Source organism: Hipposideros armiger, unplaced genomic scaffold, assembly GCF_001890085.2.
Source record: "Hipposideros armiger isolate ML-2016 unplaced genomic scaffold, ASM189008v1 scaffold_1935, whole genome shotgun sequence".
In the NCBI taxonomy this organism is placed as follows: Eukaryota; Metazoa; Chordata; class Mammalia; order Chiroptera; family Hipposideridae; genus Hipposideros; species Hipposideros armiger.
Window position 1 is genome coordinate 11234 of NW_017733285.1, and position 20179 is coordinate 31412.

A 20179-nucleotide genomic window follows, 5' to 3' on the forward strand; every position below is an offset into this window, starting at 1 on the left:
TAGAAGATCTGATAACTGAACGTTGGTCTGGAACACCATCCAGGTTTTAGATTGACCTCTGGGTAGCACATAATGAGAATGGGCAGTAAAGCACTGTGAAGCCTTTGAAAACCAAATTGGCAATTGAACCACGGCCCACAAACGTGGGCTAGGACATGTATTCTGAACCTAAACATGGTGCCTCTGCTAAAATTGATTTAAATAGGAACCAGAATCTCATAATACTCAACATAGCCAAGATACAATCCAAAGTTTTCATCATACCAAAACCTACAAAAATCTCAACGTGAATGAGAAAAAGTAATCAATAGATATTAACACCAAGAGAAACAGATATTGGAATTACCTAAGAATTTTCAAGTAGCTAGAATGAAATGTCTCCAACACACTACTGTGAACACCCATTAAACAAATGAAAAAATACAAAGTCTTGCCAAGAAATGGAACAAATAAGGAAGAGCCAAATGGAACTAAAAGTTCTTTAGACAAAAGAAATGATTTAAAACATCAACTTGTATACATATGAGGTCTGACAATTTGCGAACTTGTTGCAATGATGTTGTTAACCTTTTTTGATATCAGAGGGATTATGCATTATGAATTTGTGCCAACTGGACAAACAGCCAAGTTGACTACTTGGAAGTGCTAAAAAGGCTGCATGAAAAAGTTAGAGGACCTGAACTTTTCACCAATGCATGGCTCTTGCATCATGACAATGCACCAGCTCACACGGCACTGTCTATGAGGGAGTTTTAAGCCAGTAAACGAATAACTGTATTGGAACACCCTCCCTACTCACCTGATCTGGCCCCCAATGACTTCTTTCTTTACCTGAAGATAAAGGAAATATTTAAAGGAAGACATTTTGATGACATTCAGGACATCAAGGGTAATACAATGACAGCTCTCATGGCCATTCCAGATAAAGNTGTCAGACATCCTGCAAGGCAATGAGGATATAATCATAAATATCGTCCTTGATCTCATGAAGCTTACAGTCTGTTGGGGAAAACATATATTGGAAAGACAATTACAATATATTTATTTGTGATTGTATTGAGTTAAAAAATAAAGTAGTGACTATCTGTAATGGCCATTGTCAAAGCTGAGTGAGATGCCGAGTGATGTGGAGGGTCCAGCTGAGGCTGGAGATGATAATTAGTAAAGGTATCAGACCATATAGCCGTGTAATTGTTTCCAGCCAAGCCATACAACGAACACTTGGGAACAAAGGGGAATGGTTGGAGCTGTCCAATATTGGGATTTCGCAGGATGGTCACATGAAAAATATGAGGAAATGAGGTCCCTGACATTGTGGGGACACACATACAATTCCCAAGGACAGTTCTAATGCAAGCCTAAGGCCCGGAAGTCAGGAGATTTTTTTTCTGTTTCCCCAGATCCTGACTCTGCTAGTGATTGTGGTATGCACGTTTTTTATGTTGATTTTGAGCATTTACTGGAAAGACAGGTGGCTGACATTTGGGCTCTCACTGAAGGTAAGCATCATCCTGTAGGTCTAGCGCTGTGGGTTCAGATGTGGTCAGCCTGACTTTTGGCTTTCTCCCAGATGTTTGCTCCCTACATGCACCTGAGCAGCATAACCGTGATGGTGGTCCTTTCCTGGCCTGTGGCCTTCTACTTGATCCATTTGGAACAAGAAGGTATGTCATGTGGGTGGAACCTTGCCTGATCCTTTCAGCTCTGGCTTTTGCTTGCACACTCTTACTCAGCAAAACACAGGCTTGCTAGGTAGCCACCACTGTACCTCCTTGAAATTCGTTTAGCTTGTTACTCAGGCATGCTCTTTGTGGTCAGACTCACAACCCCATGTGGCCTGTCAGAGCATTTCCCTGACCAAACAGGCCTTCTTCTAAAGAGGGATTCTCCTTCTAGGAAAATAAGAATTATCTCCATGTTGTTACACATTGACTGTCTGGAAGTGGATTGGGGTGGGGGGAGATAGAAGCCATTTAAATTTTTTTTTGACCAGAGTGATGGTACTAGTCACACTTCTTTTAGTTTGTATTCAAATGTTACTAGTTTCAACGCATAAACTTATACTAGGTCCAGATATCTCTGGTTACATCATGTAACTCAAAGCAGGCCCCGTGAGTCCCTGTCCCACCTGGGGACTAAGATCAGAAGCAGAAATATCTACCTCTGCTACTGGTTTCCTCTCCATTCTTTGCCCTAATATCATGGAAACAAAAGAGGATCAGAGCTGTACACTAAATTGTTTTGAGAATAGAGTTCTGTCTCACCACCCTTACCTAGAAACCAGTAGGATCTTTTTTCTACGTCTCTTGTTTTACTGGTTTTGAAACAAGGAATGTTCGCCTCCTGACCTGTGAGAGGATGGAGACAGTGACTGGATTGGTAGTGTCGCTGCTGTGTGTTCGTACATGTGTGTATGTGTGTGTGGAGGGTGAATTGTAGGGGCGAGAGCTTCAAGGGAAAAATAATGAACTCTTCCCTTTTTCATTTCTAAAATTTTAGCTAGAATGAGAAGACGCAAGATGACACAGTACGAGAGAAAAAGAATGAAGAGATTTAATATACTCACAAAGTTGAGAGGTAAGAGCTGGAGATCTAGAGTTGAAAGTGATTGAAACATAGGTGATAACTGGAAAATGTACAAATGGGTAAAACGCTCAGAGGTGTATAATAATAAGTGTTGGGGAAAGGCTAGTGATAACAGGTACTGTGGACGTGGAGTGTGTGTGTGTGTGTGTATATGTGTGTGAGTGTGTGTGTGTGTGTGTGTGTGTGTGTGTGAGAGAGAGAGAGAGAGAGAAAGAAATACCTAATATTTATTGGTTACCTATTATGAATCAACACTGTCATAACAACTCTATGAAGTAGAATTTAGCAGCAAAACAGTCCCATTTTCAGAATGAGGACCCAGGGAGGTTAAGCAACATGTGCTTAGTCACATAATTAGACAGAGGCAGTGCCTGGCTTTGAACTCAGATTTTTGTCACCTAGTGCTCTTTCCACTATAATGTACTACCCTATGCATAGGGCATTTTAGGCTGATCTTGACAGGCTTCAGGGCTTTCTCAGAACTAGTCAGCCTACCTCTCCTCCTGAGAAGGTATTCCTTAACGTGACCTTCCTTTCCTCCCCACCTCCTGCACAATTCATTGTGTTGTAAATTTGCAGTCCCAGTACTATTACCTTAATAGTAATGCTTACACTTGGATAGCTCTGCACTTTCAAATCGCTGAAAGTAAGTGGTGATGTGACAACTAGAGAGTAAATCGGGCACTCCACAGATCCATGAAACCCGTGCACTGGGTATTGACTGGCTGCTGCTTTGGGATAGTTTGTTGCTTAGGATAGGTCTCTTCCTTTTTTCTCACTCCCTCTCCTTCCAACTTTTTCAGCTATACAAGTGGCTATTGGATTGCCCTTTTTTATTATTATTTTGTGTCTCTATTTGGCACCACTGGGGACTTATTCTCCCTGCATTCAGGAAAAGGATAAATTGGGACCCAAGCCAGACTTCTTTGGACATAGAGGTGCACCCATGGTAGGTCTGAGCATGGGTGAGTACAGGTGTGCATGGGGTGTATGGATGAGATTAGGGGACCTCAGAACCATAGGAACACTTGGAGATGAAAAGGGGTTGGCTTTAGATGACAAGAATAAAAAGTTAATTGTAGAGGTTGGACTGGAACCCAGGTCACCTAACTCTCAGTCCCTGTCTCTTTGCTGTGCCCAGTGACATTGCCTCACATGATCATAGCCCCAGAATCAGACTGGGTAGAGGAGAATATAGGCAAGCTCTCTGAAAAAAGAGCCGAGGGAGTCAAAGTCTGCTTTTTAAAGCACTTTGACTCCTGAGCTCCCCTACAAGGGATGTTCAGAGGAGAAAATCTGAGGTCCACAGGGCATGGTGTCCTTTTTTCCACAGCTGGGGCCTGAGAACACCATGATGTCCTTTGAGAAAGCTGTGGAAAACGGGGTCTTTGGGCTGGAGTCTGATGTATACTTAAGGTAGGAAAGCAGGGACCGGGGTAGGGAAGCGATGAGGCCAAGGCCATGGAAGAAGCCAACCTGGCCCGCGTTGTAGAGGGGACAAGCCCTAAGGAATTTCTCCTGTGTTTATATGCCACATATACACATAGAACACACACTTGAACCCCTTCTCCATTACCAATCATACATCTGTACCCCTACATTTCCAGTCATAAGCTCATAAATCGAACACTATATAGTCTCCACAGATAATTCAAATTTGTCCCTACTGCAAACCATGCTTAAAACTTAACCCCATGCACTACCTAGCCATCTGTTTACCTAACATTCCTGGACACCTGCTATATCCCAGGCCCTCTTCTGAGTGCTGTGGAGAGGCAAATGAATAAGATATACTTCTGCCCAAGAGATGTTCCCAGCCAGTGAAGGAGACATGGTGTGTTTACAAGTACCCACAGTGTAAGACCATTTGTGTGGAGTGCCTTCCAGAGAAGAATAAATCAAATGCAGTGGGACCTCAGTGGAGGAAAAGCCACCTCCTACTGCTTATCAATTCATCCACCAGTGAACATGCTGATTGCTTCCTCCTCTTAGCTATCTTGAATAATGTTGCTATTAACTTAGTGTACAAATATCTTTTCAACATCCTGATTTCAGTTCTTTTGTGTATATACCAGGAAGTAGAATTGCTGAATCATATGGTAATTCTGTGTTTAATTTTATAAGGAACTGCCATGCTGGAGAAAGGGCTTTTTAAAATTTGTGTATAAAATCCTTGGTAGAGCTTTGTATAACCCATGCAGGAGACCAGACAGAAGCAACACAGTAGAAGATCTGATAACTGAACGTTGGTCTGGAACACCATCCAGGTTTTAGATTGACCTCTGGGTAGCACATAATGAGAATGGGCAGTAAAGCACTGTGAAGCCTTTGAAAACCAAATTGGCAATTGAACCACGGCCCACAAACGTGGGCTAGGACATGTATTCTGAACCTAAACATGGTGCCTCTGCTAAAATTGATTTAAATAGGAACCAGAATCTCATAATACTCAACATAGCCAAGATACAATCCAAAGTTTTCATCATACCAAAACCTACAAAAATCTCAACGTGAATGAGAAAAAGTAATCAATAGATATTAACACCAAGAGAAACAGATATTGGAATTACCTAAGAATTTTCAAGTAGCTAGAATGAAATGTCTCCAACACACTACTGTGAACACCCATTAAACAAATGAAAAAATACAAAGTCTTGCCAAGAAATGGAACAAATAAGGAAGAGCCAAATGGAACTAAAAGTTCTTTAGACAAAAGAAATGATTTAAAACATCAACTTGTATACATATGAGGTCTGACAATTTGCGAACTTGTTGCAATGATGTTGTTAACCTTTTTTGATATCAGAGGGATTATGCATTATGAATTTGTGCCAACTGGACAAACAGCCAAGTTGACTACTTGGAAGTGCTAAAAAGGCTGCATGAAAAAGACAACCTGAACTTTTTCCAACAATTCATGGCTCTTGCATCATGACAATGCACCAGCTCACACGGCACTGTCTATGAGGGAGTTTTAAGCCAGTAAACGAATAACTGTATTGGAACACCCTCCCTACTCACCTGATCTGGCCCCCAATGACTTCTTTCTTTACCTGAAGATAAAGGAAATATTGAAAGGAAGACATTTTGATGACATTCAGGACATCAAGGGTAATATGACGACAGCTCTGATGGCCATTCCAGTAAAAGAGTTCCAAACTTGCTTTGAAGGGTGGACTAGGCTCTTGCATCGGTGCATAGCTTCCCGAGGGGAGTACTTCAAAGGTGACCATAGTGATATTCAGCAATGAGGTATGTAGCACTTTTTCTAGGATGAGTTCACAATCTTATTTGTCTGACCTTGTATATCAAATCATTATGTTGTATACTTTAGTATAATGTTATATGTCAATTATATCTTAATAAAATGGGTGAAAAATTCAACTTGGAACATCAGGAATAAAGAAAGAACAATGGAGAGGATAATGTATAAATAAATAAAACAGATAATTCTCCTCTTCCAGAGTTTAAAAATTATGTTTGATGTTTAAAATAAAAAATCATAACATTGTCTGATGTGGGCCTTAATATATTTTGATGTATTTAAGACAACTATACCATAAATAAAGGGTGTATGCTAAAGGTACCTAAAAAGTATTTTGTATTTCTACAATCTAATTGAAGTTGTAGAATTTTTGCACTAGTAGGATGTGATAAGTTAGGCATATATACAGTCATAGATCATTTGATGATGGGGATACATTCTGAGAAATGTATCATTAGGCGATTTCATTATTGTGCAAACAACACAGAATGCACTTACACAAACCTAGATGGTATAGTCTACTACACACTAAGCTATATGATGTAGCCTATTTATTGTTTCTAGGCTACAAACCTGTATAGTATTACTGTACTAAATACTGTAGGCAGTTGTAACACAATGTTAAGAATTTGTGTATCTAAACATCAAAAAATAGAAAAAGTACAGTAAAATATATAAAATATAAATGTGTGTGTGTATGTGTGTGTTTATGCACATGCATACATGCACATTGGTGGGACTAGAAGGGCTGTGGAGGGAGGTGCTCTCTGTCGGAGGGAGAGTAAATGTCAGGAGGAGAGAGGGAAGAGCAGCGGTGAGAAAGGGATAACCCAGATCAAACAAGATCCAGAGAAAGATAAAGCTCCAGACAAGAAATAGTAAAAGCGAAAGGGGAAGGAGATGGGGAGAGAGAGAGAGGGAAGGAACAGACAAGACTGGGAGGAAAGAGAGATAAATAGAAACTGAGTGAAGGGAAGTGAGTTTGTGCACACGAGTGTGTGTGCGTGCACATGTGCAGGGGCAGGCGGGGCTCGGGGTACAGTGGACTTCTAGGCTCCACTCCCTCCCCAGCCCTTCCCTTCTCGCTCCTTGGCCAACTCCAGGCCCAGCCACAGGTGAGCACAGGGCATGTGGACAGCATGCTGAGCCTCCTTGTTTATTTAAACCACCAAGAGCAGGCAGTAAATTCAGCATCTTAGGTCCAGCCTTATTTTTCTGCATCGCAAACGTTTTGCTTATAAACCATTATAATCATATGCGACCAACATCGTATATGTAGTCCATCATTGACTGAAACGCCATTATGCAATGCACTTCTGCACTGTAATCTCTAGGGTAACCATACCAAAAATTTATACAAAGAGATAAAAAACACTATAGATAAAAAAGTTCAAATAACCAACAGGAAAGCCAGAAAGAGAAAATGGAACAAAATCAGAGGGAACAAACATAAAACTAATATTAAAATGGCAGACTTAATCCTAACATATCAGTAAATATATTAAATATAAATGATCTAAATATACCAATTAAAAGCACTATCCATAAAAGGCAAAAATGATAAATGGGACCTCATCAAAGTGAAAAACGTTTGCTCTGTGAAAGACCCTGTGAGAAGGATAAAAAGAAAAGTGTCACACTGGGAGACAATATTTGTAAATTGCATATCAGACAAAGGACTCCGATCTAGAATATATAAGGAACTCTCAAAACTCAACAGTATATATAAAAAAAATAAGTCCCAAACACTCCAAATAGAACATGGACAAAAGCCATGAACACACATTTTACAGAAGAGCATATACAGATGGCAAATATGCACCTGAGAAAGTGTTCAACTTCACTAGCCATTAGGAAAATGCAAACAAAACTAAAATTACTACTCACCTATCAGAATGGCTAAATTAAAAAACAGTGATAACTTCAAATGCTGGAGGACAGACTGGATTATTCATACATTGCTGTTGAAAATGTAAAATGGTATAACTGCTCTGGTAAGTTTGGCAGTTTCTTGCAGAACTAAACAGGTGCTAACCATATAACCCAGAAACTGCACTCCTGGGCATTTACCCCAGAGAAAAGAAAAATTAATGTTCATACAAAGATCTTTAAATTTTTGTTCATAGCAGCTTTATTAACAATAGCCAATATCTGGACAACCCCAATGTCCTTCAAGAGGTTCAAGAGGTCAAACAGACTGTGGTGTATCCATACCACAGAATTTTACTCAGCAATAAAAAGGAATGACCTATTGATACATGCAACAATCTAAATGGATCTAATGGGAATTATGCTAAATGAAAAAAGCCAGTCTCAAAACGTTATATACTGTATGCTTCCATTTATACATCACTTTCAAAATAAGATTAAAATGATTGGAAATAAATCAGTGATTTAGCAGGGTGAAGAAGGGTGAGAGAGCGGGGTAGCTGTGGTTATAAAAGGTAGCACAGGACTGTTCTTATATCTTTACTGCTCTGAGGAGGGCAGAGAACCTCATTCTGTACTTTACACTTTATACAGAAATTAACTCTGAATCACAAATCTTGTGTAAAATGTAAAACTAAAACTTGTAGCAAATATCACAGGAGAAAAATCTTTATGACTAGAGTTAGGTGACGTGTTCTTAAAGATGACACCAGAAACATGAACCATAAAAGAAAAATTAAGTTGGATTTTATCAAAATAAAAAAACTTTTGCTCTGTGAAAGACCCTGTGAAGTGGATGAAAAGACGAGGTAGAGACTGGCAGAAAATATCTGCAAACCCATGTCCAACAAAGGACTTACATCTAGATTACATAAAGAGCTCTCAACTACTAAACAAGCGCTTTAGAAAATAGGCAAAAGATATGAACGGACACTTCACCCAAGAGTATAGGCAGATGACAAACAAGTACATGAAAATATGGTTGAAATCATTAGCCATTAGAGAAAAGCAAATTAAAGCCATGATGAGACACCCCTACACTGCTATCACAATGGCTGAAATAAAAAAATATTGGCTACCAAACCCTAACAAGGATGAGGAACGACTGATTCTCTAATACATTGTTGGAGGAATGTAAAATGGTATAGCCACGCTGCAAATCAGTTCAGCAATTCTTCTAAAGTTAAATATTCACTAACCATATAACCCAGCAATTGCACTCCTGGGTATTAACCCTAGAGAGTGAAAATGTATGTCCACACAAAACTGTACGCTAATGTTCAAAGAAGCTTTATTTGTAATAGCCCCAAACTGGAAAGAACCAAAAGTCCTTCAGCAGACAAATGGATAAAAAAACAGTGGTACTTCCATACAATGGAATACTGTTCAGCCACAAAAAGGAATGAAGTATTGACACATGCAGCAACTTGGATGTATCTCAATAGTATTATGCTGAATGAAAAAAAAAATCTCAGAAGGTTGCACACTGTATGTTCCATTTATATATCATACTCGAATGAGAAAATTATAGTGACAGAGGACATATCAGTGGTTGCCAGAGTTTAGGATTAGGGGGAGGGTCTGACTAAAGTGGTAGCACGAGGGAGTTTCTTTGTGAAGATGGAACAGATCTGTACCCCAATTGTGGTGGTGGTTACACAAATCTGTACGTGGGATAAAATTTGTGGTACTATGCACATATATACACACATAAATGAAATTGAGTTGTGTCATGTTTATATATTGATGGAGATGATTCATCCTGACATTTAAAAACTTTTCAGGTCCCATGTCCTGCTCCAGTTCATGCCCTGTATCTTTCTTAGAGGCAACATTCCTCCAAAGAGTTATTTCTGCTCTCTGCCTTCCTTGCACTTTCCAATCCCTTCGGAGCCCATTCTAACCAGACATTTTCTGCACCACTTCACTGAGCTCCTGCTAAGTTACCAGTGACCTCAAACTTTCCAAACATGATGGTAAATTTTCAGTTTTCATCTTAGCCTCTTAGCATTTGAATACTCCCTAATTTCTAAAACGCTTTCCTTATTTGGCTTCCAGAAGATCACACTCTCCTGATTTTCTTCCTTCTTGGGCTGTTTCCTAGGTGGTTTTCTTTGCTCACTCCTACCATCTTTTCTTGCCCTCAAAAGGTTGGAATGTTTGAGATTTGTGATAAAATATTTGTAAAGGTGGCCTTATCCCCATATCCGAAGTGAACATCGACGGAGTGTTCACCCCACTTTGTAAAACTGCAAACACATTCTTAAGAAATGTCAAAACATGTTTATATGAAATTTGCATTTGCATATGATATTTTTGAGAAACATTTGTAAAGGAGGAGGCATGTCTGCACCTCAGAAGCAAGTAATGTAAACAGGTATTTAGGGTCTGAGAGAAAGCTGATGGGAGGCCCTTATAAGAATCTACATGAAGAACTTTTGGCTGCTGAGGTTTAGCATAAAAGCCCAGCCATACCCCCACTTAATCATGGAGCACCTTCTCTCTGGAGAAAGCTGTCACGTTTTCTGAAGCACGGTGGCCCTCTTTGTATGGGCTACAAGGAGAAATCGTGCCAGTACTCACTGGGAGGCAATGGAAGCTGAGGCAGCGAGACTGAAAGATCCCAATAAGCTTGTGTGGGCCTATTGCCTCTTTCTTTCCCCACCAACTCAGTCTCTATATAGTGTTTTAAGGGAAATAGTTGTAAATACTGTACCTAAGAAATGGGTGTGGGGGGAGAAGGGGAAGAGAGATCAGTAATTTCTCTCAGTATTAGCCTACCCTTTTTAACATCCATGATGATCAAAATGTCAGATATTTCAATAAAGATGTATCATGCCAAGCCATACTAGAGCCTGAGGCAAAAGGAAAAATCAGAAATACCAATTCTGTCTAATTAAAAATTTAATATTTTGTTTATCGTGTATTTTTATATTATTTTAGATTTTTTTTACTATTGCATTAAAATAGTATTTATCTTGGTTATTGATTTTTTTGGGAGGTCCTCTCTTAAATTTCATACCTGAGGTGAGTACATTATTATTTTGCTGTTTGTTTTCTCATTCCCTTCCTTCTTTTAGATTAATGGAATATTTCTTTTAGGACTTTATCTCCACTGTTAGCTTATTAGCTATACCTCTTTTAGTTAGTTGCACTAAAGTTGAAATATGATCTTTAAGCTATCACCTCTTCCTTTAAATATTATACATTTTTTTATGTAAAATACAAATCTTTTAACAGTATATTTCCATTTCACTTCTTTTATTGTTTGACCTGTTATTGTTAGGTATCTCAAAGTATATTGTTATTATTTGCTTTAAAGTCTTTTTAAAAATTAAAAAATGTGAAAAATAGTTGTAAATATTTACTCATATATTTATCATTTCTCATACTCTTCACTCTTTGGTGTAGATGCAAGTTTTCAATTGGTATCTACTTTTTGCTTAAGAGTGTCTTCTAATTTTTTTTATAGTGCAGGTCTGCTAGCAATGAATTATCCTGTTTTTTTGTTTGTATGAAAACATTTTCATTTTCCCTTTTTTTGGTGTTATATATTAATATAAGTTTATTTTGTGCCTTGAGGTGATTTTTGTGAGCCAGAAATATTTTACTTTGGTTGAAATCAAAATAAGTAATTTATTAAATTCAGGACACTGGTTCTTAAGCTTTTAAATTTACTTATAAAGCTTATTGCATTTATAAGTCTAACATTTGAACCATTATTTTTGAGAGCCTTTGAATAATACTTCTGTTTTTAGACTGCAGTTATGTATTTAATATATTTTCTTTTTTTGGTACTATTTTCTAACTTAAATCTTTTCAGGTTACTTAAGTAATTTTTATAAATCTAATATGTTAAATGTATATCTATGTAAACCTTAAATCTTCCTGTATCTTTCAAATTTTTAAGTAAACATAATGAGATTTGAACTTATAATCACAAGTCTAGATCAGTTATTCAATTTCTTTCTTTTTTTTTTTCAAAGATTTTATTGGGGAGTTGGGGGAGGGGAACAGTGTTGGGGAATTGGGGAAGGGGACCAGCCAAGTTGTTGTTCTTCAGTCTTTGTTGTGGAGGGCGCCAGTCGCCATCTGGCTTCCCATTGGCAGCTCGTGGCCTCTAAGCTCAAGGTGCTGTGTTCAATCTTAGTTGTGGGTGGGCGTAGCCACTATCCCATGTGGGAGTCAAACCAGCAGCCTTGTTGTTAAGAGCACACGCTCTATCCACTGAGCCATCCGGGAGGCAGCTCAGCTCAAGGTGCCGAGTTCAGTCTTAGTTGTGGGTGGGAATAGCCACCATCAAACAGGCAATCTTGTTACACCAGCTGAGTCATCCTGCCACCTGTTGGCAGCTCAGCGACAGCTCAGCTCGGGCACAGCATCACTGGCCCATGTGGGAATCGAACTGTCAGCCCTGTTGCTCATAGCTTGCACTCTTAAGCCAACTCTTAACCAACTGAGCCACTCAGCCGGCCCCCTCAATTTCATATTTCAAATTAGAATTACAAAAATAACCTAGGCCAAATACTCTTAAACATATACCTTTACTTAAAATACTCAAAGATTGCTTAAGCACAAATATTAATAACATAGGTATAATTGTTTTAAACATATTTTAATCCTTTATCTGTCCACTTTGAAGTTTGAAATTAAATTATTCACCAAGAAAACCATTATGTTAGCTGGATTGCTTTCCCAAGTGTATATTTTATTGTGGCCCTTTTCTTTTAAATTTTAAAAAATTGTGGTAAAATACAAAATAAAAAAATTGCTATCTTAATAATTTATATATATATATATATAGTTCAATGGTATTATATATAATATATTTATAATGTTGTGCAACCTTCAACCATCATTCTCCATAGCTCTTTTCATATTGTAAAACCGCAACTATATATGCCCATTAAACAGTAATTCCCTATTCCATTCTCCCCCTAGACTCTGGCAACCCCATTCTACTTTCTGTCTCTGTGATTTGACTACTCTAGGTACCTCATATAAGTGGAATCATACAGCATTTGTTTTTTGTGACTGGCTTATGTCACTTAGCCTAAAGCGCTAAAAAGAATGAATAAATACTCTATTGTATGTATGTGCCACATTTTGCCGTTCTGTTCATCAGTTGATGGGCACATGTATTGCTTCCAAATTTTAGCTATAGTGAATAATGCTGTTATGAACCTGGTTGTATAAATATTTCTTTGAGACCTGCTTTCAGTTCTTTTGGGTATATACCTATAAGTGGGATTGCTGGATCATATGGTAATTTTTAAGTTTTTGAGGAACCCCACCATACTATATTCCACAGTGTCTGTACCATCTTATGTTTCCACCAACAGTACACAACATTTCCAGTTACTCCACATTCTTGACAACACTTGTTTTCTTTTTTGAGAGTTGCTATCCTAATGGGTATGAGGTGGTATATCATTATAGTTTGATTTGCATTTCCCAAATGACCAGTGATATTGAACATCTTTTCATGTGTTTATTAGCCATTCATAATTTTTTTTTTGAGAAATGTCTGTTCAAGTCCTTTGCCCAATTTTGAATCATGTTTTGTTGTTTTTCTTTTTCTTCTTTTTTAAAGATTTTTACTGGGGAATTGGGGGATGGGAACAGCACTGAGGAATTTGGGGAAGGGGAACAGACAAGTTGCTGTCATTTTGTTCTTCAGTCTAGTTGTGGAGGATGTTGCTTCACTGGCCCAAGTTGGCACCATCATTGTCACTGGCCCTCCTATGTGGGATCCGAACCGGGGCCCTCTGGCGTCCCAAGCCAGCTCTTAACCAACGCGCCACTCGGCTGGCCCTGTTTTTATTTTTCCTGTTGAGATTTAGGAGTTCTCTATGTATTCTGGATATTAGTACCTTATCAGATATGTGATTTTCAAATATTTTCTCCCATTCTGTGGGTTTGCCTTTTTACTCTGTTGATAATGTCTTTTGGTGCACAAAAATTTTAAATACTCATGAAAGCCAATTTGTGTATTTTTTCTTTTGTTGCCTGTGCCTTTGTTATCATTTCCAAGAAATCATTGCCAAATCCAATGTCATAAAGATTTTCCCCTATGTTTTCTTATAAGAGTTCTGTTCTTTTAGTTCTTACATTTAGGTCTTGGATCCATTTTGAGTTAATTTTTATATATGGTATTAGATAAAGGTCCAACTGTATTTTCATGTGAATACCCAGTTTTCTCTTGCTTAAAAGATTGTCTTTTTCCTGTTGAGTGGTCTTGGCACCCTTGTCAAAACTCATTTGAACATATACGTGAGGGTTTATTTATGGGCTCTCTATTCTCTTCCATTGATCTATTTTTCTGTTTTATGCCAGTAACATACTGTTCATTACAGTAGTATCAGTATTTTGAAATCAGGATGTGTGAGTCCTCTGGTTTTACTCTTTTTCAAGATTGTTTTGGCTATTTGGGATCTTTTGAAATTCCATGTGAATTTTAGGATGGGTTTTCTATTCCTTCAAAACACATCATTGGGATTTTGATAGGGGTTACATTGCATCTGTAGATTGCTTTGTGTAATACTGCTATCTTAACAATGTTAAGTCTTCCAATACATGAACGTGGATGTGTTTTCATTTATTTATGTCTTCTTTAATTTCTTTCAGCAGTGTTTTCTAATTTAAGTCTTTCATCTTCTTGGTTACATTATTTTCTAAGTACTTTGTTCTTTTTGATACTATTATAAAGGGAATTGTCTTTGTAATTTCCTTTTCAGATTGTTCATTGTTAGTGTATAGAAATGCAATTTATTTTTTGTGTGTTGACTTTGTATCTTGCCATTTTGCTGAGTTAATTTATTTGTTCTGTTTTTGTGCGGCATTTTTAGGGTTTTCTACATATAAGATAATATCATCTGAAAACAGAGGTAATTTTTTTGCCATTCCAGCTTGGATGCCTTTTATTTCCTCATGTTGCATAACTATTCTGACTAGAACTTCCCATACTATTATTAACCGAATTGGCAAAAGCAGACATCCTTGCTTTGTTCCTAATTATAGAGGAAAAACTTTCAGCCTTTCACCATTAAATATGATGTTCGCTGTGGGTTATTACATTGGGGTAGTTTCCTTGTATTACGAGTTTGTTGAGTTTTTGTTTTGTTTTGTTTTATTATGAATGGGTGTTGAATTTTGTCAAACACTTTTTTGCATTAATTGAGATGATTATATGTTTTTCCCTCTTTCATTCTGTTAATCTGGTGTATTAAACTGATGGGTTTTGGTATGTTGAACCATACTTGCACTCCAAAAATAAATCCTACTTGGTTATGGTATATCATCTTTTTAACGTGCTGCTGAACTCTATTTGCTAGTATTTTGTTTATTGGTTTTGTATCAGTGTTCATAAGAGGTATTGGTCTGTAGTTTTCTTGTAGTGAGTATGTCTGGAATTGGTGTCAGGGTATCCCTTAGACTCTGTTCGCCTTCTACAATCTTTTCTTTCTCTTCCTCAGACTCAATAACATCTACTGCTCTATCTTCAAGTTCACTGATTCTTCTCCCTGCTTAAATCTGCAGACAGATTTAATCCCTCTAGTCAGTTTTTCATTTTTGTTATTGTACTTTTTAACTCCAGAATTTGTTTTTGGTTTCTTTTTAGGTTTTTAATCTCTTTATTAATATTTAAATTTTGTTCACATTTTCTTGATTTTATCCACATGTTCTTTTGGTTCTTTAAGTACCTTTAAAACAATTATTTTAAAGTCTTTGTCTAGTATATCTGCCATCAGCTCTTTTTTTTTCCTCCCAGGGACAGTTTCTGTTTATTTTTTAATTTAAAATGGGCCATACTTTCTTTCCTATTTATTTGTAGCCCTTGTTCTTTTTGTTGAAAAGTGGACATTTGAGTCTTGAAATGTGGTGACACTGGAACTCAGATTCTTCCCCTTCCCCAGAATTTTTTTGTTTGTATGTGTTTTTTTTTTTAATCATGTAGGCTATCTCTGTGACATGGGTCACATTGAGGTGTAAACTTAAGGTCTTCTTAGATTTTTTTGATCCTTTCTTTTGGCATACATAGTCACTTTCTAATTTTCCCCATGATGCAGCTGTTTTTAATGTGCTGGTCTTTAATTCTGGCTTCCAAAAAGGGAAAAATGAGAAAAATTATGAGGGTTAAAAAGGGTGTTGGCCTTTTAAGTACCCTGGAAATTACTTCAGCCAGAAGGTGAGGGCTTTGCAACAGTGGGGGAAGGTTCAACACCAGTGGTTGCCTGTCTTTCTGCCCTTCTGTGACAAGAAGCAACAATCAGCAGCCAGAGCACAGATCCCTTATATTTGGAATACAGGGTACTTTGTGCCATCCTAGGTATAAACAATTGCTGTACAAGCTACCCCTGTACACAGTCAACTGTCATGTGGCTGGGGGGCGGGGCATGGGTAGCTGCTATGGGGCTAAGTGCTGAAATTAATTCAAATCAACCTGTTTACATCCATGCTTTCCCCTGGAAGTGGCAAGCCTTCCATAGACTCCATAGTTCTAAAATAGTTACATCAAAGTTAGCCGGTGTAGTTGTCATCTAGGTGGGAGATCAGTTTCCAGTGTCTCCTACTCTGCCATCTTCTTGGCACCCTCTCTTCTTCCTTTCCCAAGTTGTTGTTCTTCAGTCTTCATTATAGAGGGCACCAGTCGCCATCTGGCTGCTCATGGCCTCTAAGCTCAAGGTGCTGTGTTCAATCTCAGTTGCAGGTGGGCACAGCCACCATTCCATGCGGGAGTTGAACCAGCAGCCTTGTTGTTAAGAGCGCACGCTCTATCCACTGAGCCATCTGGGCGGCAGCTCAGCTCAAGGTGCCAAGTTTAGTCTTAGTTGCGGGTAGGCGTAGCCCACCATCGAACAGGCAGTCTTGTTGTTACACCAGCTGAGCCATCCTGCCGCCTGTTGGCAGCTCAGCGGCAGCTCAGCTCGGGTACAGCTCACTGGCCCATGTGGGAATCGAACCAGCGGCCCTGTTGCTCAGAGCTTGCACTCTTAAGTCAACTCTTAACCAACTGAGTCACTTGGCAGGCCCTAGAATTTCCATTTCTTAATATATTACAATTATGTCATTATGTTCATGTTTTTCTTTTCATCTATTATATAAATCATGTATATTTTTGCTTTACATCATTTAATACCCTTATTTACCTCTTTCATTCCCAAGTTTTCTTTATGGAGTCATTTCTCTCAGTTATGGTTACATTTTCCTGCTATTTTACATGTCTGGTAAATTTTCGTTACATGAAGGACATTACAAGAGCCATAGAGTTTTACTCTGTATATGTACAAATTGATGTTTAGCCATACACTTGAAGGGACACCTGTGCATGTTTCCCTGGAACTCTTATTTCTTGTTTTTTGTTTTTTTTTCATAGCTCCATCCTCTGTGGGACTCTAGCACACGAATTCTAGCTGTCTTGACTTCTGCTTAATCTGACTTCTTTCTGCTCATTTCAGCACCATAACTCGGTGCCTTTTGGGTCCCCCCTATCTGTGGCACAGTCCAGTATTCAGCTGTAAGAAGGAAGCCTAGGTAATGGTAGAGTTTATTGCATTTGTTGTTTTTTCTCAGAGATCATCAGACTGGGCTCCCTGTTGTCCTATTGGCTGAAAAGTTTTTTCCCTTATTTTTTCCAGCTTTTTAGTTGTTTATGGGCAGGAGGCTAAGTCTCAACCCTGTTACTTCCTTGTGGCCATTATAGTGTTCTCTTCATAAGTATTTTGATGGAAAAGGAAGAGAGATTGTCATAAAAGCAGAGATTCTTCAAGGCAAATAGCAGATAACAGAACAAGGAACTTTTCTAATGATACCACCTGATGTTAAGGGTCTAGGACCAGAAATGTTCAGGGCAGGTGCCAAGCTGGGAAATGGGTCAGAAAAACATGGGAAGATTATGTGGATACCTGCTTAGCATAGTTCTGGGAACTCAGGGCCTTGCCCCATCACCATCCCACTCACCTTACTCTCAGGTCACTATGTACCTACTGTTTTCTTGATGCCAGAAAGCCCCTGGATAGGGAAACCACTTTCACCATCACTGATATAATTATTATACATCACAAAAGATTGATCCCTAGAGCAGAAAAATATTGACAGCAAAGTGTAAATGACTGGTGCTTAGGCCTTGGCTGAGATTTTGGAAGGAGTAAGGAACCCTAGCAAGGTTTGTGACATTGATGGGCTTTCTGAGAACCCTGTCTGCCAAGATAGCGGAGTTCAGCATATCCACCCTTTCCCCTCTTTCCCCCTGTGCCTGCAGTTATGATGAGGTGCCTTTTCTCATGCATGACAATGACCTGAGAAGAACAACGAATATCAGGGAGGTTATGCCAAATGCCTCACTAACGTCTGGTTCCTTCTTCCTTTGGGATTTCCTGTCGACTCTGAATGCTGGCAAATGGTTTGTACAATTACAGGTAAGACACATGCCCCAGCTCAACAATCCTGCATTGAATCCCTCTTCTATATGAGGTCATGTGATGCTCCTGGAGATAAAGGATTTAGATGAAGATAATCAAGCATACACAAATTTTATTCCAGGTTGGTAGCAGGACTATAGCATTGGCAAGAGGGCTTTTCCAATACTGCAGTCAATATGATTACTGCTTTCTACAGTTACTGGAAATTCTGAAGAGAAACTTTTAAACTTACTATTGTCATTTAATTCCTTTTTATTCCAAGCATTTCATAAACGTTTACAGTGTGCCTACCATGTACATTACATTTTCCTGGGAATTTTGAGTAGCTCACAATCATAGATGAGGCAAACTGGGAAACATTTTTCTCTTCATTCTGTCTTCTTACTATTCAAAAAATATTTATTGAGTGCCTATTGGGTACTAGACACAGGAATACAATGGTGAATAAACATACACCCAGCCTTAATGGAGTTCACTGGCTAGTGTATGAAACAGGCAATTACAATACATTGTGATATTGCTAAACTAGAGTTCATTTCAGGTTGCTAAGTTCTGTTTTATAACTCATCAAGTTTGTAGTTATTTGTTATAGCAGCCCTCAGAAACTAATACAGTTAATACAACACATCTTTATATTCAGTTATTTCTATACCTGAATAATTTGAATTTTGTTCCATTCATAGGAATAACTCATGGCTTTAAAATTTTGAGTGTTTTTAGACATTTATATGCCATAATACTACAAAGAAATAGCAAGTGTAACCTGTAAGGGGAAGTATGATTGGGAATTAGGCTGATTTATATAATCAGGTTGATGTGTGTGTGTGTGTGTGTGTGTGTATTATATATATTTTTTTCAGACATATATATATATATATATATATATAATCAGGTTGATCACAATCTTTAAGCATAATTTGGCAATCCTCCCCTATCTATCTATCTATCTATCTATCTATCTATCTATCTATTTTTTCTATCTATCTATCTCAATACATAGCAGTCTAACATCTCTTAAGGCAGTTGATTAGAATATTTTTGGCCAAAATTCACTTTAGAAGCATTAATTTCAGATTTTTCAGGAGTTGGCAAGGGACAATATGTCCAGCATATTTTCAAATTGTCTCCACTAGTAATAGTTTGGTGTAGCTGAATTATAGTTAGAGTGATAGTTGTCTAGAAAAATCCTGGAGTTAGGCAAATTATTGTTTTTAGCTGCAGGAACATGATAGACTAAATCAGCAGTGTATAACCTCAAGTCAATAAAAACAAAAGTATGACACAAGATAAAGAACAAAAGCATTCAAGGTAAGTTTGGCATTTAGTAGGAGAATCTTTTCCCATTGCTCTTTGATGACACCCCTTCTACTTCATGCAGTTGTTTATAGTTCCAAAGACCTTGGTTCAACTTTTGACTTCTAGTGCTTATCTGGAGAACCTACGTTTGTGATCTCTAATGGCCGTGCCTTGCCAGTTCTTGTAAATAGGTGATGTCATTGTAGTTGGGAACTACGGATCGATTATTTCTACTTTACTGGAGTTCAGAGTATCTGATATTATCCTTTCCTGTGATGTTCAAGGACAGTCTTTTTGTGAGCTATTTTCGAGTCCGTTCCTGTTAATGAGAGGTATCTTGGATAATCCTTTATAATATTTAGCTAAAAGAGTTTTTTATAAATGACTAATATGAAATTTGGGTGGAGATATCTTCCAAAACATGGGGCTGCAAGTGACTAGTTGACAGGGAGATAATCTAGGACTTCCTGATGGGAAGAACACAAAGCATAAGACAAAATGGGTAATCCTTAAGGGGCATGGAATTTCAAGGGTATTTGATAGTTTGGCTGATTTTAGTTTTTATATTTCATGTATTCTTCCTACTTTCTCCAAGTATGATGTGTATAAGGACAGGAGATGTTTTAGTGAGGAGCAAAGTTCTGCATAATTCAAAATAAATATCCCAGTAAAATGTTTTCCC

General features: G+C 38.1%; 1 protein-coding gene across 1 annotated transcript in view; it reads left to right on the top strand.

Moving 5' to 3' along the window:
• Positions 1–20179, top strand: part of GDPD4 (glycerophosphodiester phosphodiesterase domain containing 4) — a gene marked incomplete at its 5' end in the record, with an annotated part of 61092 nt that overhangs the window by 10801 nt on the left and 30112 nt on the right. The window contains 6 exons of the mRNA XM_019634783.1: positions 1377–1499; positions 1571–1664; positions 2500–2577; positions 3390–3535; positions 3920–4002; positions 18042–18198. Of these exons, the coding sequence (XP_019490328.1) occupies positions 1377–1499; positions 1571–1664; positions 2500–2577; positions 3390–3535; positions 3920–4002; positions 18042–18198 (681 nt within the window). The remainder of the gene's footprint in view (positions 1–1376; positions 1500–1570; positions 1665–2499; positions 2578–3389; positions 3536–3919; positions 4003–18041; positions 18199–20179) is intronic.